Genomic DNA, 25,117 nt, shown 5'->3' with positions numbered 1-25,117 from the left:
CAAAATCCATAGATAAGTCCTTCCAAGGGTACTTTGAATAAGTAATGGAATGTATAAATCCGCATTCTGCGAATGACCCTTCTGAGTTTAATAAACTGGATATTTCTATACCATTCGACCTGTATTCTTTTTTAATTATGGCTAATAAAAATACTCCTCTAAACTAGTAATAATCTTATCACGCCCCAAATGACCACTTAAACTTTTACTATGGATCTCTTGAATCAATTTTTTCCTCAGAGAAGAATGAGAAATGTCCTTTAAAAGAAATCTATCATGTATCAAAAACCCATCAGCATGTTGACGAACCTGGACCTTCGTCATATATCAGCAAAATCATTATCTACAGCATATAAATTCTTTAGAAATTCAAAACTCATGACCTCTTGATTAACTGTAATCAACAAAGTAGTCCTCTTACTCAAAGCGTCTGCTACCTTATTACTATGGTCAGCCTTATATTTTATGACATAATGAAAATTTTCAAAATAAGTTGTCCATCAAGTACACATTTTATTCACATGTTTTTGAGTTTTAAAACAAATCAAAGATTCATGATCCATATGAATAATGAATTCCCACCCCATCAAATATTGTTCCCAAGTCTGAAATGCTCAGAACACTGCATATAATTCTTACTCATAAGTAAACCACTTCTTTCTAGTATCATTCAATTTCTCACTAAAGAAAGCAATAGGCCTACTAGATTGTGATAACACACGCCAATCCTAACTCTACAAGTATCACATTCCACCTCAAACAGTTTATCAAAATCAGGTAGAGTAAGAATATGGATAAAAGTAAGCTTATCTTTTATCTCTTCAAAACTTTTGTTGACAGTTTCAGTCTAAGTAAATTTCTGCACTCTTTTTTTCCTTTCTTCAAGTAATCTATGATAGGGCCAATGATACTGCTGAAATTTCTGATAAACCGTCGATAAAAAGTAGTAGGTCCATAAAAGCTGTGAACTTCTGAAATATTTTTGAGAATGGGATAGTTTCCTATTGTTTTACCTTCTTCTCATCAACATATATCCTTTCTGCACTGATAATAAATCCAAGAAACAGAACGCGCTCCGACATATAAATGCATTTTTTTAAATTAATAACCAACTCATTTTCTTGTAAAGCTATCGTGACTTGACGGAGGTGTTGTAATTATTTTTTTCACTGCGACTAAAAATAAAAAATATCATCAAAATAAACAATAATAAATTTACATAAAAAATGACACAAAACTTAATTTATAAGTTGCATGAACATGCTAGATGCATTCGTCAAACCAAATTGTGTAACTAGCCACTTGTATAAACCTTTAGTTTTAAAGACTGTCTTCCATTAATCTCTCTCCTTAATTCAAACTTGGTAGTAGCCACTTTAAGGTCGATTTTTAATAAGACTTTAAATTTTAATAACTGATCCAATATGTTATTCAGACGAGAAATAAGAAATCAATACTAAACTGTAATTTTATTAATGGTTCTGTTATATACGCACATTTCCCAAATTTTATTTTTTTTTGAAATCAGTAAGTCAAAGACTCATGTTAATACTCTCTGGAATGTACCCTTCTTCATACTCTTCAATGCATTTATTTTTTATAAATTATTACTTTTAGCTTCTTTAAATTTTTAGTAAAAGTATGAAAAATTAAGTTTACTTGTGAATTGGATATTTTAGCATTTCTAAATATAAATGTAGCGTCTTTTTAGCGACAGTATCCAACTAATTTAACTAAATTCTAAGTGTCTCACATGCTCTATCACCCCAACTTTAATTACAAATTCCTTAGCATGCACTTTTTAATTGGTTTCACTGCATCATTATGCTAATATTGTGTTTGTATACGTGTAAGGAAAATAATAAAAGAAAAATTAAAAAATAATAATTGAAAAGAAAAATAATTTATTATAATTATATTTGGATGGAACCATGGGAAGAAAATAGCGGTTTTAATAATAAAATTATTATTCTGTCATTAGATTTTTAAAAACAACTTATAGATATAATTATTTTTAAAAATTCCTCACACTTTCCCTCAAATTTAAAGATGAAATATAAATTTTATTTTCCTCTCAAAATTTTGTTTCCTTCTTAATTTTCTTTTGATCAAATATAAAAAAGGTGAAAATAAATTTGTTTCGCTCATCAATTTTCCCTCCAGCATGTGCATTTACCATTAACATCGCGTATGACGTCATCGCTGGCAATAAACGGTTACAAGTAGGAAAGAACATTCCAGACTCCAGAATTCATAATTAGGCGAACTTTCTTGAGCTTTCAACAGAAATTTACCAAATAAAATATCCTAACAAATCAAACAGACGGCAAAAACGCTACTCTGTCCACCCAAACCAACAATTCTCTAAAAAACGACTTCGTTTCATATAAGAATCCAGAAACCCGCCATTGTCCCTCATTCACGCTGCCCCGTGGGAGAAGAGACTGGAACCCCTGCAACTCTCCTGTATATATTACCCTTCAAGCATTGCGTATCTAATCATCTAGAAATCATTAGCGATTATCTAACGAAGTTCTCTCTTTAGCTCTTGCATTCGCTCACGCTTGGCTTTGAGGCTTGTGTTTTGGTGCGTGCAGTGGGAAGGAATGGCGGACGTGCAAATGGCTGATGCAGAGACCTTTGCTTTCCAAGCTGAGATCAACCAGCTTCTGAGTTTGATCATCAATACCTTCTACAGCAACAAGGAAATTTTCCTTCGCGAGCTCATCAGTAACGCCTCTGATGTAAGTTGCCTGCCTCTTCTTCGCTCATTTAAATTTGACTGTTCGTTTTCCATGGAATTATCCATTCATTCGAATGTATGGCTAATGGTCCCTGGTTTTGGTGTGTAGGCATTGGACAAGATCAGATTTGAGAGCTTGACAGATAAAAGCAAGCTGGATGCGCAACCTGAGCTTTTCATTAGGCTTGTTCCTGACAAGGCCAATAAAACGCTCTCGATTATTGATAGTGGTATCGGCATGACCAAAGCAGGTAATGAGTTCAATTAGTTTAATCTATTCTTCGTGTTTCTGTCCTTTTGTGTTTTATTATCTTCAAAATTGTGCTTAAAAGATGAAATAAGTAGAATATTAGGGCCGAAGAAAAGTTGAAGATAGAAGAAGAAGGAGATTCGTTTGTATCAAGAGAAGAAAAGAACTCTACGTTTCTAGTTGCCTGGAAAAATGAAAGGAGGTGTTGTTTATTGCTTATGCCCTTACTCCACAAGATTGTTTGCTTTTGGCTGAAGTCTGCTTCATCTGGTAGTAGAAATTTAAAAACAGAATAGTTTTAGAAGCCTGGAGTAGATGATTATTTTTCTTTTTGGGTCGAACCTTTTTTTTTTTTTTCGTTGGCACTGTCGACTTTAAACAGCTAGCGGGAAAAATCTTTTGAATTCAGAATTAAAAGAGCAATTTACCTGGTTTAGGAGCAATTTATTGGTCACGGCATAAGTTAGCCGTTTACTATGGCCCGGTTCTGTATTCAGGGTTTTGATTATTTGTCTGAACAGACTTGGTAAACAATTTGGGTACCATTGCAAGATCCGGCACAAAGGAGTTTATGGAAGCATTGCAGGCTGGTGCCGATGTGAGTATGATTGGTCAATTTGGCGTCGGTTTCTACTCGGCTTACCTTGTCGCGGAGAAGGTGATTGTGACCACTAAACACAACGACGATGAACAGTATATTTGGGAATCACAAGCTGGTGGTTCTTTCACAGTCACAAGGGATGTCAACGGGGAACAGCTGGGCAGGGGAACCAAAATTACTCTTTTCCTCAAGGAGGACCAGGTAAACGGGGTTCTGTTAAGGTATTGTTGTCGAAGATTTTGGTTAGTGGATGGTGTCTGATTCGTTCTTATTTGTTGTTCCGATTGCAGCTGGAGTACTTGGAAGAGAGGAGGATTAAGGACCTTGTGAAGAAGCATTCTGAATTCATTAGCTATCCCATCTACCTGTGGACAGAGAAAACAACTGAGAAAGAGATCAGCGATGATGAAGATGATGGACCCAAGAAGGAAGAGGAGGGAGATGTGGAGGAAGTTGATGAGGAGAAAGAGACAAAATCCAAAAAGAAGAAGATCAAAGAGGTCTCTCACGAGTGGCAGCTCATCAACAAGCAAAAGCCCATCTGGCTACGCAAGCCAGAGGAGATCACCAAGGAGGAATATGCGTCTTTCTACAAGAGCTTGACCAACGATTGGGAGGACCACCTTGCCGTCAAGCATTTCTCCGTCGAGGGTCAGCTTGAATTCAAGGCTATCCTATTTGTACCAAAGAGGGCTCCGTTTGATCTCTTCGACACCCGGAAGAAGATGAACAATATCAAGCTTTATGTCAGGAGGGTCTTCATTATGGATAACTGTGAGGAGCTAATCCCCGAGTACCTGAGCTTTGTCAAGGGTGTTGTTGATTCTGATGATCTGCCTCTTAACATCTCTCGCGAGATGCTCCAACAGAACAAAATCCTCAAGGTTATTAGGAAGAATATTGTGAAGAAATGCATTGAAATGTTCAATGAGATTGCTGAGAATAAGGAAGACTACAACAAGTTTTATGAGGCTTTCTCAAAGAACTTGAAATTGGGTATCCATGAAGACAGCCAGAACAGAGCTAAACTGGCTGATCTGCTCCGATATCACTCAACCAAGAGTGGTGATGAGATGACAAGCTTGAAGGACTATGTAACCAGAATGGAGGAGGGCCAGAAGGATATCTACTATATCACTGGTGAGAGCAAGAAAGCTGTTGAGAATTCACCATTCCTAGAGCGGCTCAAGAAAAAGGGCTATGAGGTTCTCTTCATGGTAGATGCTATAGATGAGTACGCAGTTGGGCAGCTCAAGGAATATGATGGAAAGAAGCTGGTTTCTGCTACTAAAGAAGGACTGAAGCTTGATGATGAGACCGAGGAAGAGAAGAATAAAAGAGAGGAGAAAAAGAAGTCTTTTGAGAATCTGTGCAAGACAATTAAGGACATTCTCGGGGACAAGGTGGAGAAAGTGGTAGTGTCTGATAGGATTGTGGACTCCCCTTGCTGTTTGGTAACAGGGGAGTATGGGTGGACTGCTAATATGGAAAGAATCATGAAGGCACAGGCTTTGAGAGACAGCAGTATGAGCTCTTACATGTCTAGCAAGAAAACAATGGAGATCAATCCTGACAATGGAATCATGGAGGAGTTAAGGAAGAGGGCTGAGGTTGACAAGAATGACAAATCTGTGAAGGACCTTGTGCTACTGCTGTTTGAGACTGCCCTCTTGACCTCTGGCTTTAGCCTGGATGATCCAAACACATTCGCTGCTAGGATTCACAGGATGTTGAAACTGGGCTTGAGCATTGATGAAGATGAGATTGCTGGTGATGATGCTGAAATGCCTGCTTTGGAGGAAGATGGTGTTGAGGAAAGCAAGATGGAGGAAGTGGACTGAGGTCTTGATTTCAGGAGCTTACTGTGTCATTGTTTGAAAGGAAATGGCCATTTGGCGTCATTTACTAATACAACTGTAATACACTTTTGATGTCGGTCTAAGAAGAGTTAATTTTGTGTGTGTCCTAAACTGAATGCAAATTTTTGGTTCTCCTCAAGGGAATAATCCCTGTTTTCTATTTGATTTCCTTTTTCTTTTGATCAGTTGCAACTTCAACCTAAATTTCTTACCAACATAACAGCAGTGCTGTTTCGTGGAATTGATCTTCACCATCATCATGGAGTGCCAAACCTGGTGAGGCGGAATATTTTGGTGATTAGCGAGTTCTCAGCTTATTTTGCACATCAAAATTCCTACAGGAACATTTTATTTGTCTAATCGACGTGTGTTGTGGGTGAAGGGATATAATAATAGCAATGTTGCTATTTTGTTATTAATGTTAGTTTAATTTTGATATTATGAATGTAAAATCAAATTGATCCTAACTTAATCAAATATTTAACATTAAATATTATTTTATCTAATTTTAAAATATTATTGTTTAATTAAAAAAATATGAAAATCGAAGAGAAGCAACCAGAAACATCGGGACAAAAACAATCTCAGAAAACCAAAGACAGCATCTCATAACACATCACACGAATAAATCACATTTTCGTCAAAAACGAATAAACAACATGGTTGAATTGAGGTTAGACAAATCTGTATATATATATATTATTTAAAATAAATTTTGGAGAGATTGATAAATAATATATTTATATAGTTAATATCATACTTAAATTTAAATTTATATATTTATTTTGAATGGCACACTTTATTTTTAAGTTAAATTTTTACATTAAATATTATTAATTAATATGTTTATAATAAATATAATTTATTATAATTTTTTAATATAACATATTAATCATATAAAATAAAAAATTAAATATATTTATTTATTTTTTATTTTTAATAATAAATAAACTATAAAAAAATATAACCAATACAATTAATTAATTGATATTACATGTTTTTTCTCCACGTAATTATGCTATGTGGTATAAATTTATAATTTTTTTTATATATTTTTAATTTATTTTTATATAAAATAATAATTAATATATATATAATATAATTTATTATTTTTATCATTACTTTACATTTTTGAATTTTTTACTACTTTTTAATATAATAAATATAATTTATTATATTTAATTGTTACTATTATGTAACATTTTGATTTCTTACTACTTTTTAATATACTATAACATGTTATTAATTTTTAATATACTATAATATGTTATTAATATTATTAATGTATCACTTTTAGATTTTCTATTTTTTTAATATAATAAATATAGTTTATTGGATTTTCTACTTTTTTAATATAATAAGTATCATTTATTATATTGATCGTTATTATTATGTAACCTTTTGATTTTTTATTATTTTTTAAATATAATATATTATTAATATTATAATAAAAACTTTATTATATTTTTATTTTAATAATAAATAAAATGTTTTACATAAAAAAATTGATAATTATCATATAAAAAATTGTTTAGAGAAATAAACAAAATCACTGTGGATATATATATATATAATTTCATAACAAAATATTATATAATTTTTTTTTATTATTTCACAATAGTATTAATTTACTGATTTGATAATTTTTTAAAACTATATCTAATATAAACTAATTAATAAACACTATATATTTTTATTAGTTTAATGTGAATAATTATATAGAATAAATATATATAATTAATTAAATTATTATAAAAATATTAATTATAATAAAATATAAAATAATTAATAGATTAATAGAACTAATCACATAAAATATTATTAAATTAAAATTTTATTCAATACAAATCATTATAATTAAAAAAAATATAAATAATTAAATTATAATAAAAATTTAAATAATATTTATAATACTCTAACTCAAAGGTTATAAATTTTGAACAATCAAATTATTAAAATTAAATTATTATAATTTATTATATTAATAATTATAATAATATTCTTTTACTTAATAAAAACTTGTAATTTTCATATATTTATTCCATATAAAGCTCAGTCGTATAATATTTGTTCATTTACTTTTTCATATAATCCTATCTCCTATTTTTAAATAGCTCACATTTATAAAAAAAAAAAAAAACATTAGATAAATAAAAATAAGACAAGAATCATTCAAATGTTGAGGTATTTTTATTCAAATATTAAATTTTTTATTTAAATGATTATCATTTAAATATTAAAGCTATTTAATTCAAATTATTCTCGTCCTTTGGTACTACCAGGACTCCTGTTATCATCCACTACCATTAAAATCTAACAAATTTTATTTTTTCAAAAATATAGTTTATTGAATGAAATATTTATTGAATATTAATAATATATAATAATAAGTATTAAAATTTTTATTTTTTTATATAATTAAATTTAATAATATATGATTTTATACTTAATTAATATTTAATATCTTTAAATTTCTTATTTTATAATTAAAAGTGATGCATATTAGTTGAATTTCTAATTTTCTCCTACAATTATTTTTTTTTTGTTTTACAACAATATGCTTGCATATTTAATCAATATATAAAACAAGTTATATTGATAAAATTAAATATTTTGTTATGTGAAAAAAAATTTTATATTATTTTAAATTTTAGAAAATAAAATAATATATTATAATATATTTTCCATCAATCAATAGTTTTATGTTCAAAACTTGAATATATCAATAAGGAGTGTAAATTTATATAAAAAAATATATATATTATTTTATAAAATATAATATTTCATACAATAATAATGTAAAATATTTTAATACCCACACTATACTGTGCGAATAAATGACTAGTTCAATCTAAATTTTCTCCTTTTACGAGATTTATATATTTAAAAAAAAAAAAAACTTTCAGTTTTTATTATAAAAGGCACAAATTGAAAAATTAAATTAAATTAAATTCTACCTGAAATTGTGATTAAAGAAGAATGCAGCACCAAAGGAGGTGTAGCGAAGAAAATAGCATGGCAAAGAAGATGAATATGAGATTATGAAGGAGACGAAATAGTGAAGAAAGTGAATATGCAGTTATGATGAAGAAGATGGAGGACGTAAAGCTATATTTGAATTTTTAGGGTTTTAAAGATGAATAACGATTTTCTTATAGATTTGGACTTCAGGGTTTAGAAGATGAAAAACGTTTGTGAATTCGAATTCTAGTTTCTAGAATTTTTAAAATTTTAAATTATTTTAATTCAAATAAAATATGATGTTAATATTTAAAATGAAATTATCATATTTTAAATTAGAATCAAATTAACCAAAGCATATAAACTTAACCAAAAAGTTTATTTTGGGTTCAGTTGAAGATGATAAAAGAGCATGGCAAAAATGAGATCTTAATCCTACTGATCGAAGTATAGAATCAAAGGATTCGTTTTGCTTTCCATTAGTTGGCGAAATTCACCTGGAAACCAAATACCCATACTAGAATATTATATAGACTAATGCCGTACATTAGTAGATGAAATTTTTACTATAATTACTGAAACCTTGTACGATTAGTCACGATGGCAATTGGGAACTCAACAACCTTCTCAGAGCTTACTCCGCTTCGCACTCCAAAACGAAATAGAATTTCTCTGGGCATACAACTTTGATAAAAATGCATATTATGGAGGCTTTTATCAAATTGCGCACACATTTTTTTAATTAAAAACAAAAAACAAGAGAAGCACAGATACGCGCAAAAACAAAACGTAGAGGTTTACCCATGGATTCATGTAGACTGGCAACACCACGCCTCCGTAATGTCCAGTTCATCTATGCCCAAGGCTAGGTGTGGAAACAAGCACCAATAGACTATTGAAATAGTAATACAGAAACGCAATTCCAAATTTAATTACCAAAAAAACCTAAGTTTTTTTCATAAATAAAAATAAGAATACATCTCAAGTCCTAAATCAAGCTCCACACTCTAATTTCTCGCTTACAAAATCCTAAGTCGGATAGAGGCACCAAAACAATACTTAGGTTAATAAGATCTTCAAGCAAAGCCAGCAGAACTGGATTGAGCTCCACCATAACCTCCACCTCCACGGCCAAAGCCAGGCCTTCCACCGGAGCCCTTTTAGAAAAGCACAGAATAGAAAAACATGAGACTCAAATATGCAGCAGTAACAACTATGCAATGACATGGTTAAAGAAGTGCTTATGCAAGTACAGAGAACCAACCCAGAAGAGCAGCATAACCAGTTTAGAAACTCTACAAAGCAAATATTGCATGGCTATAACATTATATGGCACAACTAGGAGATGATCAATAATCCGATGCATAAATAATTCCCCTACCTTATCCAGCTTCAAGTGCAAAGATAGCCGTAGGCTTTTCTACTTCTTGTCAATTGTAATGTTCTTGACTCATGAATCAATGCAACCCGCATGTTTTAGAAGTGAGTGCACTCAGCACTCCCAACACCGCAAAGATAAAACATAAATAATATTCACCTATTATTGTAAAGGAGATGCTACAGCTCTTTAAGATCAGCATTTATGCATCTTCATTTTATTCCCACATACGAGGGCCCAAAAGGTCACACAACATATGGGCTAGATAACAAAATTTAACTGATAGCTTGCGTGCTGCAAATCTATCTTCAAAGTTAATGCACAAAGAAATAAAGATGACAAACAGAGGAGATATTCTAATAGAAAGACATGCATTAACCAAACAGCATCGAAGCTTTATAAGAGTGAATTACCCTAAATGAGGGCTGGAAATCTGCTGGAGCACCTCCTTTTTCACCACCAAAATCACCCCCTCGAGGACCTCCTCGATACCCATCCCGGTCGCCAAATCTTGGACGGTCTCCTTCAAAGCGTGGTGGGCCTCTAAAGATTTAAATGCACAAAAACATTTTAATCATTGTCCAAACAACCAAGAGAGAAATATAGCGGTATAAAATTAAAAAAACAAGCGGTGAATCTAAAATACCGGGGCCGGTCACCAGGTGGGCCACCCATTGGCCGACCAGAGGGCCTGGCGGATTTCTTCAACGTGGCAGGAACAATTTCTGATGGAAGATTAAGGTAAGTCCTCAGAAACTCAATCCCATCATTTGTGAGGTACCAGTAATAGTGCATCCATGCAAACGTTTCACGAACATACTCCTTGGATTTAAAGCTCTGCATCAGCTTAATAACCTGCAGATTTGGGACATCAATATTCGGGTGCTTTGCAAGGTTGAAATCCTTCTTTGCATAGCAAACTCCCTCTACAGATTCAACAGAAATTTAAGATCGCATTAGTCAATAGTAGATGGATAAGAATATCACGTGTTCAAATCATTCAATATCCAAAAATTAATTAAAAAAACGAGAGAGCTCCTCATAACCTTTTTTCCCAATAAACAAGCAGATATAAAGAAAACTTCAAATTAATGTAACCACCATTCCACCAAAATGTATCCAATGCTATCCATTAGCTAAATTATTAAAAATTATTTTCATTATAAAAATCATTTCTAGATGAATTCTCATTTTGGTATCTAACTACTAATACATCAAATTCTATTTTCTTAAAACAAACAAGAATAGAATTTCATTGATAAGAATAAACCCAAAAAAAAAAACGATCTGACATCGAGGGCTAACAATAAATCCGAAAAATAAAAGGCGAGCAAGAGCAAGTCGAGATAATATCTGAACCTTGAAAGAGATACTTTGAGATCTCCCTCCTATTCTTCTCTGGAATAATCTGAAAATATCATCGAAAAATGGGAGAAAAAAGGTTCAATTTCATTAACACAAAAGAATGAGGTTTGTACGGGGAAGATTCCGAGAGAAACAGATGACCTACCATGATTGTTAACAGGTGACGATGCAAACCCTTCCTTTTAGCTAGCTGCAGACACGCAAGGAAGCTCGTTATCGGTAAACCCTAGATGAATGATGAGGATTCTAATATAAGGAACTGTCTGGGCTAGCTAAAACCCAGAATGGGCTTCGCAATGGTATTGGGCCGATGACCCACGACGTAAAGGCCTCCTTTCTACTTATTCATTATTTTATTTATTTTTCTTCAAATTCCATAAACTATGCTTATCAACCTAGCAAATTATTTCAAAATTTTATAAAAAGTCGCGAATACCATACTTCTCAAATTTATAAACAAACTTAACTTGACTTAAATTATCATTCAAATTCAATATTTCAGGATTTTATAGACAATTTTAATATTAAAAAAATTAGAAGTCATTAATAACAATCGAATTATATATATTGATTATAATAATAAATATCTGAATTAGACTGACATTTGAAATTAGATTAGAATTTAAAGATAACATCACTTTTGTCTCTTTGAAATTAGATTAGAATTTAAATACCTATAAGTCAATAGCATAAAAAATGAGAACTAAAAGTTAATGATTTTTGGTTTTGTTATATTAAAGTCATTTATCGAACTGTGAGCTTTTAAGTATAAATTTGAAGTGGAGAAAAGTGAACAAAAAGTTTCATAAAAGAAAATTTCAAATATATTGTTCATGTTTTGTAGCGCTGAAATTATCTAGGAAAATAGGCACTGTAAAATAACAAGGTAGGTTCAATTTTTCTAATATCATCCTACGTATAAATTATTCTAATAAGACTTTTTTTTTTGTGATTTACCGTTACATGCATATGCTTTGATAAATTTAGAAACTCTACTCAGTGTATTCAGCTATCAACATCCTTAATTCTATAGAAGGATGTTAATGGATCATGTGTAGTTATTAAATACCTTCACATTATAATTGTTAAGGTGCTACAGTCTTAGGTTGTGCCAAGCAAACTGGTTGAAATCCTTATCCCCAAAGGAAATTGCTCCAATATTCATAAATTAGGTCCTCAGATTCAAAGACCTATTCTCATAATTCTCTTCGTCGATATTGTTTTCCTAAAAATGCGATTGCAGATCCTTTCAAGGACCCGTCCGCTGGATTAACTAGGTGTTATTGGCGACTGAAATTAGATTGTCAATTTGCCAGGATCACACAGAGTAGATGATTTTCAGCCAAAATTTTAAAATTAACATCCCGCATTTGAACACAATTCACGAATCCCATACAAAATTTTTAAGCTCATTCCGCAACCAATAAATTTACAAGGTTTCCAGACAGGATAAACTAAGTTAACCTGCACAAATTCACGTCTTCGAGTCAAAAACTAGTCAAGAACTTGAATAAACCAGTGATTCAGCACTATACAAGAAAACCTCATAAACTTGGATCACTATACACTCGAGTTTGTTTTCCCCAATATATACATGATTCCGGAATAATTCTTGTAAGTGAAGGCATGATAAACGGATTCACCTAATGATAATAATAACAATAAAAATTGTAGCAGATGCCATTAATATCCAGCGGCTGCAATTTCTACATGTGGCCTTTCAATCTGACACATCTGGTGGTTCAGTATTGGGTGGCAAAAGTGCATGGAAGTTCAAGCACATCCAACAATGGTGAAGCATCATTTGATCTCATTACTCACCCAAATTGAGCAACGTTCTTTGGTATGTTGTCTTTAAGGGTTTTGTTTGCACCAATTGCTTCTGTGTCAATCTCATAAGTTGAGAGCAACCTTCTCTGTATCAATATCAGAAGGCAGGTCAAAATTTAAAATGAATAGATGAATTTACTCACTATGATGAAAATTTTTTGAAGAAATAAATGTCCTTGGAAGAGAAGCAAACGTGACAGTAACACTTCTCAGGCACTTGCAAAAATCAATCGGTCATTAGTCCACCGGCAACTGGGGAGAACCACATGCATAGGCCCACTGGCCACATTTTACTAACTTGTGCTAGCATTTTCCATTTTTGGACAAGCTTCCATTTATTATTAAATTTAATAGATATTATAAAGAAAAGCCAATCAGCTTGCCATCTGATACTGTAAACAAGGGCACATCTAAAGTGTATCTGATTAGTAACAGAAGAGAGAATTTTGTCTTATTGAAAGAAAAATTATGTTTATATGGAGAGAGTAACATAATTTAGAATAGAGACTGTAGATAGATTACACATGCATGCAAGACCACGAAGAACATGCACAATGTGAAAACATATAAGCTCATAAAAGAACAACAGAGAAAGAGTGTTCTTTATAGAAATTCCACTTACATGATCCTCAAATTCAGGACAGGTCAGATTGATAGAGAGGTTTCTCATCAACAACAGCACCTGGATAGGAAATAAACAACACGTAAATGTAATTTACCATGAAAGATGTGCACAAGTACTCCAGAAGTTCTATGCTTAACTTAGACCAGGCACCAACTTTACTAATGTAACTATATGAGAAACTGATATAAAGCACCTGCTAAGGGAAAAAAAGAAATACAAGTTGGAAAGAAGACAAACCGTCTCAACATCTATGGGGTCCATTTTTTTAAGTTTCTGCAGATGATTGGCAGCATTTGGATCGAAGATGCTGCCAATGAAGCTGTATACTTGAGCAAAATCAGGCAGAACTGCAAAAAAAAAAGAGCTATGAGTCCCTAGTAAGTGCTTGAGTATAATGAATTATGAATTATAATTATCTCTTGACTCACATAATGCAGTAGTTTGTCAGGCCTCTCTATGTCTACTCTAAAGAAATTAATATAGTAAGACTAAAAGGGCAAATAAAACAGGATATGCTAACATGCAAAGAAAATGTCAAACTTAGTCATATAAGGGTCTGAATTTTATGATGACTTGCATGAAATTACAATTCACGATATAACATGTGGGATACATTAAAATCCATGGTAATTCCCTATAGAAAGCAAAATAAACAGAACCACCAAACAAGTGCCAATTTGTTACAGATTTGACATCAGAGAAAGAAGTCTAATTTTCTTGGACATTGTACTACTAGAAATCAGGATATGCTTCTAGATACAGGAGCTTTATCAATTGTTATGTCAATACCTATAATGAATGATATCAACTCAGCACAGACAGACAACTGCGTTCACTCAAGGATATTGCAGATGCGCACAGGCCTAGATGCTTACATATACAAACATGAGGGCATGTGTAGGCTTTGAAGATTTGCCACAGATTACATTCTAATTCAACTCCATAAACTAGCCATGATTCTAATTTTAGTGTGGAATAATTTAAAATGAGTATCCATTTGCAATTTTTATCCAGATTATAAGTATATTAACATATAGGAATAAAAGGAAAACCTCACCTCTCAATGAATGGCCGTGATTCCCTAGCTCAGCTGTTTCTCCAATTGGTTTTGTTCTAGGAGCACTCTCACTGCTGCTACTACAATTATTTGCTGCCACTAATGGCCATGCAGAGCAAACATTTATAGAAGCAAATGAGAACGGAGAATTACTTTTGCAAAGAGGCATTGACATTGGAAAAAAGATGAATGCTTATACCTTTTGTTTGATTTGATAAGCCGACTGCCGGCAAATTATTTGACCAGGAAACTGCAGCAGCACTAGTTATAGGGTTCATAGGCATTGAAGTGGAATCAGGCCTTCGAACAAATCCAGGTTCAAGAAGAGCAGTTGATGACTGAAAGGATCCAGGAGTCTGTGAGAGCATTGGGGCTGTCAAATATTGATAGAAGAGGTCAATTTACTTTTCTGATTCCCATATTAGAAAAACAAATAAACTTAAGAATAATGTCGTCACCATTTTTTGTGGCTTTCTGAGGATATGGATGAGCAGCCTTTCTTTTAGGCCTGGGAGGGGGCAAGTGTTCATTTGTTCCGTTCTTCTCAACCTTTAGAAAATATTTCTGTGCATGACTACGTATCTGCAAAATATCACATCCAACATTTCTTTTAGGTATAGGAATTTTTTGATATTTGGAAAGAAGGAAAAAAAGGGTGAATGGGCTGGCGGGTGAGTTAGATGAAATCATACCAATAATGTCAATTTAACATTTACTTCCTATTAATTGAGAAAATAGTCCTTGGAAGAAAGAGTGTACAGCCTACCTATTTGAGCGGATGTAAATTATTTAGATAACATCCTTGCTTCATCAAATGACACTAAATGAGTGAAGTAACATACATGGTTACAGATATGTTTAAATCAAACAGGTAAAGGAAGCTATACAAACAATCATGCTACAAACCAACAAACACTATCAAAACATGAGAAGAGACCAGCAATATTGAATCTTAGTGAGAATGAAAATATTAGGTGGAACAATAATTATATTTTGTTAAGGATAATGTAAACTACAAAAATATCTTTGATACCTGAATAACCGTTTTTGATCCAACAAATGCTTCAATCTTTTTCCAGTCACGATCAAAGCTGAAAAGGAATGAAGTAAACACATAAGGATATGCATGAAGAAAACAGGATAAAGAGAATCTTACTATGCATAAAATCCGTACTGATAGGAAGGGTTCATACAATTTTAGATAAAAGTTTCCAACACATTTAAGTCCAAAATTCAGGAGATTGTATTGCAAAAATGAGATGCATCTTCCGAAGTAATTCTGCAACAATTGATATATGGCATCAATCCTCTAAATCGGTCAGCTGTCATCATTTTCTATATTAATATATGAAATCATAACTCATTTGAAATACATCACTAAATTCCAACACTGTGAAGAGGCCACTCTAGTCTAGCTTTCCTTTGAAAAGCGTACGTCCAACATTAGAATTATTATTTCTTCCCAATTTCTTTACTGATGTTTTACTAAAGCAATTTTCCCATACTGAACTAATAATGGAATATTTACTAATGATATCTAGAGGGCGTCTCCATAACCCCACTCTTCCATTCCAGTGTTCAGCAGTTCAGCTCAAAAGAGTCATTTTCTTACTTTTTAGGCAAATTTATGAGGAACCACCAACACGTACCTTATTGTTAGTTAGTGACTACTTGTTCAAACGCATAACCATATCTACTAACTGAAACAGACAAAATCCAAAACGAAAAAAAAAAATTTGTCGGAGCAATTAATTGGCAAAAGAAATAATCCCAATATACATTTACACTCCATCTCAGAAATGATCAACCAACAGCATTCTTAACTTTAATTTTCCTATCCTCCAAATAAGAATTCAAATACGATTCAAACAACTAGAAAAATCAGCTACCAAAATTAATTATAACATGCTAAAATAGCGAACTACACCCTAATTGAAATATAAAATAAACAATTTCAATTAATTCAAGGAACGATGAGGACATTACAGTTGAAGAGCTTCGAGGAACTTGTCGTGTTCAGGTTCGGTCCAGCTCTCTCTGGACTTGGTGATGGTGTAGGGTTTTCGGATCTTCTTAGACGGATCTTCCGATGAAGACGTGGTGGATGCAGTGGCGAAGGGTCCTAGTCCAGGTACTGCCATTCTGTTGGGATCCAAGTAGAATCCGTCTGGCGGGTTCGGATTTTTTGAGACCATGTTGATATTGAGATTTGGGGTTTTAGTTTGAATTAAAGAAGAAATGCAGCTTTGGGAGAGACACGGGGGGTTCTTATAGCAAGCATGAAAGTAGAATCTGATGCTTTCGGCTGTCAAGTGAATACGGCGATAGGCCTATAAGAATATGCCACGTAACCACAGCCAGAAATATTTTAATTCTTTCCCATTGAGCTTACTTGTTAAGCCCCTCCATAAAACCTTAACTAAACTATTTATTAAAAAATTAATAAAGTTTTGCTTTAATAATATCAACAATAAATTGGAAAAGGCCAAATATGAAATTATGATATGTCGTAACTTGTAAATTAATAGTAATAATAATTCTAAAATTTTTTCCTTGTTTTATCACAGAAAAAGTAGTAATAGAAACGTGTTTAGAAAATTGTATTAAAGTTTTAAAAGAGAATTAAATAATTAATTTTCAAATTTATCAATTAAATATCAAATTATTAATCTGATAAAATTGTTGGACATTTATATGAATTATAAAAATATTTTATGAATTAATTTTCATAGATCAGATGGTGAATAAAAAGATTTGTAGTATTAGGTGGCATGGTCTGCGGGACACCTGATTTTCACTCGATGAGCAGAGTAGTCTGGTCGGGTGGGTTGTTAAAGGATAAAAAGACAAATAAAAGGTAGAAATCCTCGTGAGGATGACGCGTGGCAAAGAAGATATATGAACAGATGTATCTCTTGGTTCTGAGTGGCCAAACAATATGGCCACACGAAGAGAAAGACACCTAAGCACGTATAACGGAAGATATTTAAAGTGGGCCCTATATAAAATTGCACCATACAAAGTGTTATGCCTCCACTGCTCTAGTTGCTTTTTCTTTGATATTTTTCCATTTCATTGTTTTTAATGCTTTTTGGTAATGCATTTCCATTAGGACTCTGCATCATGTTTGAATTTCAAATTAAATTGAAAAATTATATTAAATTGAATTTGAAATTAAAAAAAATTAATGATATAAAAATTAAATCGTATTGAATTAAATTTATTTAAATATTTAATTTTAAACTTATTTTTTTATTAAAAATAGTATCAAAATTATACTAGATCTATATCAACATGAAATCATACCAAAAAATCAATTTATATATTTATATTTGATGACTATTGGGTTTCGAATATCCCGAACACAGCTAAATTTATATAGAAAGACCGGACTGTAACCTCATCAAAATTTGCTATATGGGTCCATCCATTAGTGCGCGGCTCTGACTTCGGGTAAATAGGCTGAACAGAGTAAGACTCGGGCCCATCGGAGAGAGATCCAGCTCAAACTGACTTAATAAATCAATGGGGCAACAGACCCCTATACATTCAAGATTGTGTCCCCATGGTGCCGAAGGGAATTAAATGGTCATCTGACGATGAGAAATGACACAGTACATCCGTACATACAGCCAGCATGGCTGTGGCAGGAGGGTACAAACGCAGGACGGTGATTATGTGTCACTAGATGACAAAAGGGAAAATGAATAAAGGAAGTAAGGGAGAGACAAACTGAAAAAAAGCTTAACAAAATATATCTTGAGTCTACCTCTTTATAGATATCAGGATATCAATTGGCGCCGTCTGTGGAACGAAGGAGCTCTTCGTCACCGGAGTTCTTATACTCACCATACCCACTGAGATTCGCATCGCCAATCACGATGAAAATCATATTGGAAACACCCTAAACAATCTGAGCTCTGCTCAAGAAGGACCATAGTTCTCATTTTTCAGCCCTATCGCCCCACTGAATCAACCACCTGTGTTGTTTAACCCTTTGCCAAGCTCAGCAGGGACCATGTCTCGACCCACCCTATTTGACCATGAGCTACAAAACGTGACTCTCCAGCTCCAAAACACTGCTCATTGGCTAGGGCAGATATTGCAACAAAGGAGACTCAGTACCCCGTTGAGCATACTACCAGTAACCGAAGGATTCAACATTAATGGGCCCCAACCCACACTAAACCACCAAGCCCCTCAGTAAAGTAGCAGGAAGACAGGCGATGGAGACGGAGAAGCTAGCAGAAGGAATGAGCCTGTGGCCAAAGTGAGAGGTTGAGTAGTAAGGGAGCTTATTGAGAATGACGGGATTGAAAACTATTCTTCTGAGCCAGCAGAAAGGTCAGAAAGTGAAGAGTTGGAGAGAAACTATTGCTTGGAGAAAAGGCCAAAGAGAGAAGAGGTAGATGTAGATCAAAAGTTGGAGAGACTGAAGGAGCAACTGCTAGCAGAGTTGGGGGCACGAGACAATAGCAGCCCCCTGCTACCAATGTAACGATCCGAAAATCGGACCGCTACCGGCGCTAGGATCCAGATCGACTTAAGGTCGCCGGGACCCGTAGCAAGTCTACTATACATCCTGTACATCTGATAAAATCCCATACATGATCATATATTTTCATAAAAACTTTAAACTTTCACATATACCAAGCTTGACATGTGCATGCACCATACTGTAACATAAAACCCCATACTAGAGCCCTCATCAAATGCTCTAATGGGTCAACATATTATACATCAAGCTTGGTTCAACATTTCATATCGTTAAAATATTTCATATAGATCATGTACAAAAAGAGATAAACCATAAATATTAGGGCCAAGCACAATACTAATCCTCATTACCTTACTTTACATTACAATACATTACATTACAATACATGTCCACTATAACTCTATTACATAACATAGCCATAACTCTGCTAGCTTTCCCATAGCTACCTGTGCTCCTACAAACCTGGGAGTTAGAGGAGAGGGGTGAGCTATAAGAGCCCAGTGAGCAGAACTATAAAAAATATTTAAATAAACATATGCCATCATGAAATGCATCACATCACAAGTAAATCACATCACGGATGGATTGACCCAAAAATCCCTCTCCTCTGTGCCCGGCCCTCGGTGGAGCTCCTCAGGACTTCTATTACATACATAAGCTCTGTGCCCGTCCCTCGGTGGGGCTCCTCAGGACTTCTGTTACATAACATAATATCTAGAGGGCTAATGGGTCATCCTGTTGTCTATCCACATCCACAATGAATAATGCAATGCGTCATATTCGTGGATTCTAATGCAAACAACCTATTACATATCATGATGCATGAACATGCTTAAATCATTTGATTTCTTGAAAACAATAGATCAGTTTAGTTCTACTCACCTCTGGCTAACTCTGGACTAACTCTGAAGCAGCTATCTCACTGCTGATCACCTCGGTTCCTCAGGTCCGATCCTACACAGGTTGACTCAAATGAGGGACCAAACATACTCTAACATTACTCTAAACATCTCCCTAAAAACCCCTTAAAACATCGTAAAATATGCCTTGAAAACATGCAAATGAAGGCTAGACAGGACACTTTCGGCGGCAGATTCGGCGGCCGAAAGTCCGTCTAGAGCCGAAAGTCATGTACTTTCGGGGGCAGGGTTCGGCGGCCGAAAGCCCTTCCAGAGCCGAAAGTCACAACCTTCGGCGGTAGGTTCGGCGGCCGAAACTGGCTTCGGCGGCCAAACCTGGGTCCTCCAGATAGGCAGAACCCAAGCCTCACATACACATCCAGCTACCCCAAAGCCTCTCAACTCAAACCAACTCACACAAAAGCATGCATAAACATGTATTCAAGCATATTGGGACTTAAAACTAGCCTATGCCCCAACAAACATCACATAGCATACATTTGAGCATAAAACTAACATAAACCCTAACATTTACCTCTACTCTAAAGCATGCATCAATATCCCTTAACCCTTCATAAAACTCAATCAAAACATTATAAAAGGCGAGGATCTACACTTACCTCTTGAAGATCGAGAGGGGATGCGATCCCAAACTTGGAGATATGGAGGAATGAGCTCCGGGGGTCTCCAAGCTTCAAAACTCTGATCTTTAGCTTAAAAACTTCAAAACAAGATGAAAGCTTGTCAAAAACTTGAAAGATTTGAAGGAAAACAACAAATCGACTATGGAAGGGCGAAATCTCACCTATGCCCGAAAATAGAGAGAGAAAACTCGCCCATTTTCGGACAAGGGGCCTTTTATAGGTGGCTGGCCAGACCACCTTTGGGGGCCAAAGGTGCCTCCTCAAGAGGCCAATGTTCGGCGGCCGAACATGAGGTTCGGCGGTCGAACCTGGCTTTTTCCTTCCTTGGTCTTTTCTTTCAAAACTCAATTTCTTTCTTATTAAAACCATAAAACATGTAAAAACATTTTAGAAAACCTTTATTTTACCCTTCTAGAAGGCTCCGACATTCGAGAACTCCGGATTCCAACGGAGATTCCACCGGAAAGTAGGAATCCCGATGCCGGGGTCTAGCCGGGTATTACAACCAACCTCATCCCCATTCATGAGATGGGTACAGTAGGAAACCATCCCCAAAAAATTCATGATGCCGACAATGGCCATATACGACAGCATGGGGAACCCCCAGAAGCACATCTTGAACTATAAGACATTTATGGAGCTGCAGACCCACTTGAATGCTTTGATGTGTAAAGTTTTTCCCACCATCCTTACTAGGCCAGCTCGAGCATGGTTCAACAGTCTAGAGACAGGAAGCATTAAAAGCTTTATGGACCTAACCAGCGTGTTTATCAGCAGGTTCATTATCGCGGTCCTAACCGAAAGGAAAACGAGCTACCTAGAAAAAGTTCGACAGAGGAGGAACAAATCTCTGAGGGAATATGTGGCTAGGTTCAACTTGGAGGCTTTACAAATTTCCGAGCTTGACAAAGCCAGAGCAGTAGAAGCTATGCAGAAGGGCACCACCTCCCCAGAGTTTTTTAGATCGCTGTGCAGAAAGTTACCCACCACCTTGGCAGAGTTAATGAAGAGAGCAGAAAAATATATAAGGCAAGACGATGCCTTGACCACTAGCAGATTTTTCAAGGAAGCAGGAGATAGAGGAAAGGCTAGGGAGGATAAGTGACCAGACAGGCAGGAAAGGAGGAAGGACCGAGAGCCTGAAGCGTTGAACAGACACCGGTGGGAGAGGACGGAGTAGAGACCCTATTAACCCCAAATTTATGAGGTAATCACTCCTCTGAATACATCCAGAGTCAAAGTGCTCGTGGCAGCCCAAAACAAGACATTTATGGAGCTGCAGACCCACTTGAATGCTTTGATGTGTAAAGTTTTTCCCACCATCCTTACTAGGCCAGCTCGAGCATGGTTCAACAGTCTAGAGACAGGAAGCATTAAAAGCTTTATGGACCTAACCAGCGTGTTTATCAGCAGGTTCATTATCGCGGTCCTAACCGAAAGGAAAACGAGCTACCTAGAAAAAGTTCGACAGAGGAGGAACAAATCTCTGAGGGAATATGTGGCTAGGTTCAACTTGGAGGCTTTACAAATTTCCGAGCTTGATAAAGCCAGAGCAGTAGAAGCTATGCAGAAGGGCACCACCTCCCCAGAGTTTTTTAGATCGCTGTGCAGAAAGTTACCCACCACCTTGGCAGAGTTAATGAAGAGAGCAGAAAAATATATAAGGCAAGACGATGCCTTGACCACTAGCAGATTTTTCAAGGAAGCAGGAGATAGAGGAAAGGCTAAGGAGGATAAGTGACCAGACAGGCAGGAAAGGAGGAAGGACCGAGAGCCTGAAGCGTTGAACAGACACCGGTGGGAGAGGACGGAGTAGAGACCCTATTAACCCCAAATTTCTGAGGTAATCACTCCTCTGAATACATCCAGAGTCAAAGTGCTCGTGGCAGCCCAAAACAAGGACTTCATACAGTGGCCCAAGTGATCAAGCATAATTTAGCCACATTTTTATCATAATTATTATTGCTTATTTACACATTTTTTAGTTTAATTTATGGTTTTTATCTTGTTTTTACAGAAAAGGAAGAAATTGGAAAATGGGAGAAAAAGTGCAGAAAAATTACAAAAGGATGATTTGCCCAGTGATTTGCCCAAGATCACCAGAAAATCTGCTCCAATCACTGCCCAGATCAAGTTAAAGCAGAAACCCGGAGGCAACAGACAGCAGTGATTTGCCCAGCGATTTGCCCAAGAAACTCGAAGATCACTGGCCAAATCACTCGCAGAAGACAGAGAGAACTGACTGGCAGAAATGTGATCAGGTCTGTGATTTGCCCAATCACTTGAAGAAACTGGTCAAATCACCGGGCAAATCACTTTGACAGCAGAAAATACAGCAGAGCGGAAAATTGTTCAGGAAACCGAATTTCAAGTTTTCAGAAGTCCAAATCCAACTCAATCACTACCAAAACAATTCCAAGAGCCACGAAAGAGTTTCTCACCTAAGGAATTCCAGTTGCAATTAAATTCAACATCAAAAGAGGAATCACAAGCCAAATTAAAAAGGGATTTCAAAACCCTAGAAGGATGGAACTCTTCAGCTATAAAAAGGGCAGCCTCCAAACCAGCAAAGGCATCATCTTGGATCAGCAACTCAACTCGCCAGAAACTCTCCAGCATTTTTCTTCCTTTCTTTTCTTTTCATCTTTTTGTATTTAGTCCACCATGAGTGGCTAAACTCTTTCTTTTCTAGTTGAAGTTGGTGAATTTCAGATTTGTGTGATGAATTGGGAGATTTAAATCTCCATTGTTAAACTTCTATTTCTTTTCAATATTTATGCAATTTGAGCTTTCCATAATTATTACTTTGCTTTTAGAATCAATAAGGGCCCATTGTTTTTAAATTGCTTAAGTAATATTATTTGAATGATTTAGGTCCGTAATTGCTTAGGTTGTTCAAATACACATTTAATCAAATTGCATGATCTAGACTTGACCACGCGGTTGGCAAGGTTAGAATTAGGTTTCTCTAAGTCTTAATGCAGTTAACAGTTGTTCGATGCTATAATGCCCCAAGGACGTTCCTTGGCAACTTGTTAACTAATGTTTGATTAGCGAACGTTTCCTAATCAAACTAGAACTAAGGAGGAATTTGGATTGTGAGAAGCGTCTTCCACATCCAAAACTAATTTATTGAGATAAATAGGAGTATTGAAGAATCAATGATCAATTCTAAACAATCTGAAATAAAACCATACTTCAACTAGAAGCTTGTCTCTTATTGATTTACTCATCTTTAAATTATTGCTTTCTTTTGCTATTTAGTTTTAATTCATCAACTCAAACCCCCCTCTTTTAATTATTTGTTATTTACTTATCTTGGTTATTATTAGGAAGACCTTTAGTGTCAATTCCCTGTGGTTCGACCCTATTGCCACTATCTACAAATTTATTTTGTTGGTTGATAATAGGTTTATTTTTGACGGCTTCGACAACCGCCTATCACCAAGCTGATGAAGCAAACAAGAGGGATATGGATAAGTATTACTAGTACCACCGGACTCGTGAACATGATACAAATTATTGTTACCAGTTAATAAATGAGATAGAAAGGCTCATTAAGAGAGGACACCTCAGGAACTTCATGAAAAAACTGAAAGGCCAGATACCGTAATAAAATGCATCAAGGGAAAGGCTCCAGAGACAGACAGGGAAACCAGTGAATGATGGCTCTAGTGGGATAATCAACATGATTGTAGGAGGGACTGAAGTCCATATGAGCAGAAGAGGAAAGAAGAGAAATAGGAACTGGGAGGGAAGCAACACTGAAGTAATGTAGATTGTGGAGCATTCCCTAGTGACAATCTCTTTTTCTCTGGAGGATGTCTAGGGGGTGCAAATACCTCATGATGATGCTTTGGTCATAGAGGCCGTTATCCACAACTTCAGGGTCCAAAAGGTTTTAATAGATGACGGCAGCTAGGTGAACCTACTACCCTACTAGGTTTTCCGACAGATGAACATACCTGAGGAACAGCTGGTCAATGACTAGGCTCTAATCAAGGGGATAGGGGGGACTCTAGTGGTAGTAAAGGAAAAAGTAAAAGTGGCCCTCACCCTAGGGGAACCACCTCTATCCTGAACTCATTACGCAGTCTTCCTCGTGGTAAAGCTACCCCTGAACTACAATGCCATCTTGGGAAGGCCAGTGCTGTATGACTTTGAAGCAGTGACCAACATCCGGTATCTGACTATGAAGTTTTCGACGGAAGCAGGGATAGGGGTAGTATGGGTGATCAAGCATAATTTAGCCACATTTTTATCATAATTATTATTGCTTATTTACACATTTTTCAGTTTAATTTATGGTTTTTATCTTGTTTTTACAGAAAAGGAAGAAATTGGAAAATGGGAGAAAAAGTGCAGAAAATTCACAAAAGGATGATTTGCCCAGTGATTTGCCCAAGA

The 25,117-nt window shown here is 35.1% G+C and overlaps 3 protein-coding genes across 4 annotated transcripts; 1 reads left to right on the top strand and 2 right to left on the bottom strand.

The window, feature by feature from the left end:
• The first annotated feature begins 2,330 nt into the window (after positions 1-2,330).
• LOC110600163 (heat shock protein 83) lies at positions 2,331-5,592 on the top strand. Its single transcript, XM_021736928.2, has 4 exons — positions 2,331-2,744; positions 2,853-2,994; positions 3,515-3,795; positions 3,885-5,592. Exons 1-4 carry the CDS (start codon positions 2,607-2,609, stop codon positions 5,433-5,435), a joined length of 2,112 nt encoding a protein of 703 aa, XP_021592620.1. The 5' UTR covers positions 2,331-2,606; the 3' UTR covers positions 5,436-5,592.
• A 3,595-nt stretch (positions 5,593-9,187) lies between these two features.
• LOC110630741 (40S ribosomal protein S10-1) lies at positions 9,188-11,437 on the bottom strand. Its single transcript, XM_021778299.2, has 5 exons — positions 11,303-11,437; positions 11,152-11,200; positions 10,439-10,718; positions 10,206-10,335; positions 9,188-9,571 (listed from the first exon to the last, which is right to left on the bottom strand). Exons 1-5 carry the CDS (start codon positions 11,303-11,305, stop codon positions 9,491-9,493), a joined length of 543 nt encoding a protein of 180 aa, XP_021633991.1. The 5' UTR covers positions 11,306-11,437; the 3' UTR covers positions 9,188-9,490.
• A 1,113-nt stretch (positions 11,438-12,550) lies between these two features.
• LOC110630637 (protein REVEILLE 6) lies at positions 12,551-16,917 on the bottom strand. 2 transcript variants are annotated; one of them, XM_021778149.2, is made up of 8 exons: positions 16,656-16,916; positions 15,703-15,760; positions 15,128-15,251; positions 14,869-15,042; positions 14,670-14,768; positions 13,850-13,959; positions 13,610-13,669; positions 12,551-13,073 (listed from the first exon to the last, which is right to left on the bottom strand). In XM_021778149.2, exons 1-8 carry the CDS (start codon positions 16,862-16,864, stop codon positions 12,975-12,977), a joined length of 933 nt encoding a protein of 310 aa, XP_021633841.1. In that variant the 5' UTR covers positions 16,865-16,916; the 3' UTR covers positions 12,551-12,974. The 2 variants fall into 2 exon arrangements, with proteins under 2 accessions (XP_021633841.1, XP_043806715.1); XM_043950780.1 differs by lacking the exon at positions 14,670-14,768 and having other exon boundaries at positions 16,656-16,917.
• Positions 16,918-25,117: the final 8,200 nt, after the last annotated feature.

Source organism: Manihot esculenta, chromosome 14 (assembly GCF_001659605.2).
Source record: "Manihot esculenta cultivar AM560-2 chromosome 14, M.esculenta_v8, whole genome shotgun sequence".
NCBI lineage: Eukaryota > Viridiplantae > Streptophyta > Magnoliopsida > Malpighiales > Euphorbiaceae > Manihot > Manihot esculenta.
Note: the sequence above shows the minus strand (reverse complement) of the source record. Positions and strands in the feature narration are given on the sequence as shown.

Coding starts and splice junctions, on each gene's coding strand:
- LOC110600163 (XM_021736928.2), top strand. CDS start 2,607: ATGGCGGACGTGCAAATGGCTGATGCAGAGACCTTTGCTTTCCAAGCT. Junction 2,995..3,514: donor TATCGGCATGACCAAAGCAG/GTAATGAGTTCA, acceptor TTGTCTGAACAG/ACTTGGTAAACAATTTGGGT. Junction 3,796..3,884: donor TTTTCCTCAAGGAGGACCAG/GTAAACGGGGTT, acceptor TTCCGATTGCAG/CTGGAGTACTTGGAAGAGAG.
- LOC110630741 (XM_021778299.2), bottom strand. Junction 10,336..10,438: donor CCACCTGGTGACCGGCCCCG/GTATTTTAGATT, acceptor TTAAATCTTTAG/AGGCCCACCACGCTTTGAAG. Junction 9,572..10,205: donor ATTTCCAGCCCTCATTTAGG/GTAATTCACTCT, acceptor CTTTTCTAAAAG/GGCTCCGGTGGAAGGCCTGG.
- LOC110630637 (XM_021778149.2), bottom strand. CDS start 16,864: ATGGTCTCAAAAAATCCGAACCCGCCAGACGGATTCTACTTGGATCCC. Junction 15,252..15,702: donor GATCAAAAACGGTTATTCAG/GTATCAAAGATA, acceptor GATATTTTGCAG/ATACGTAGTCATGCACAGAA. Junction 15,043..15,127: donor TCAGAAAGCCACAAAAAATG/GTGACGACATTA, acceptor AATATTTGACAG/CCCCAATGCTCTCACAGACT.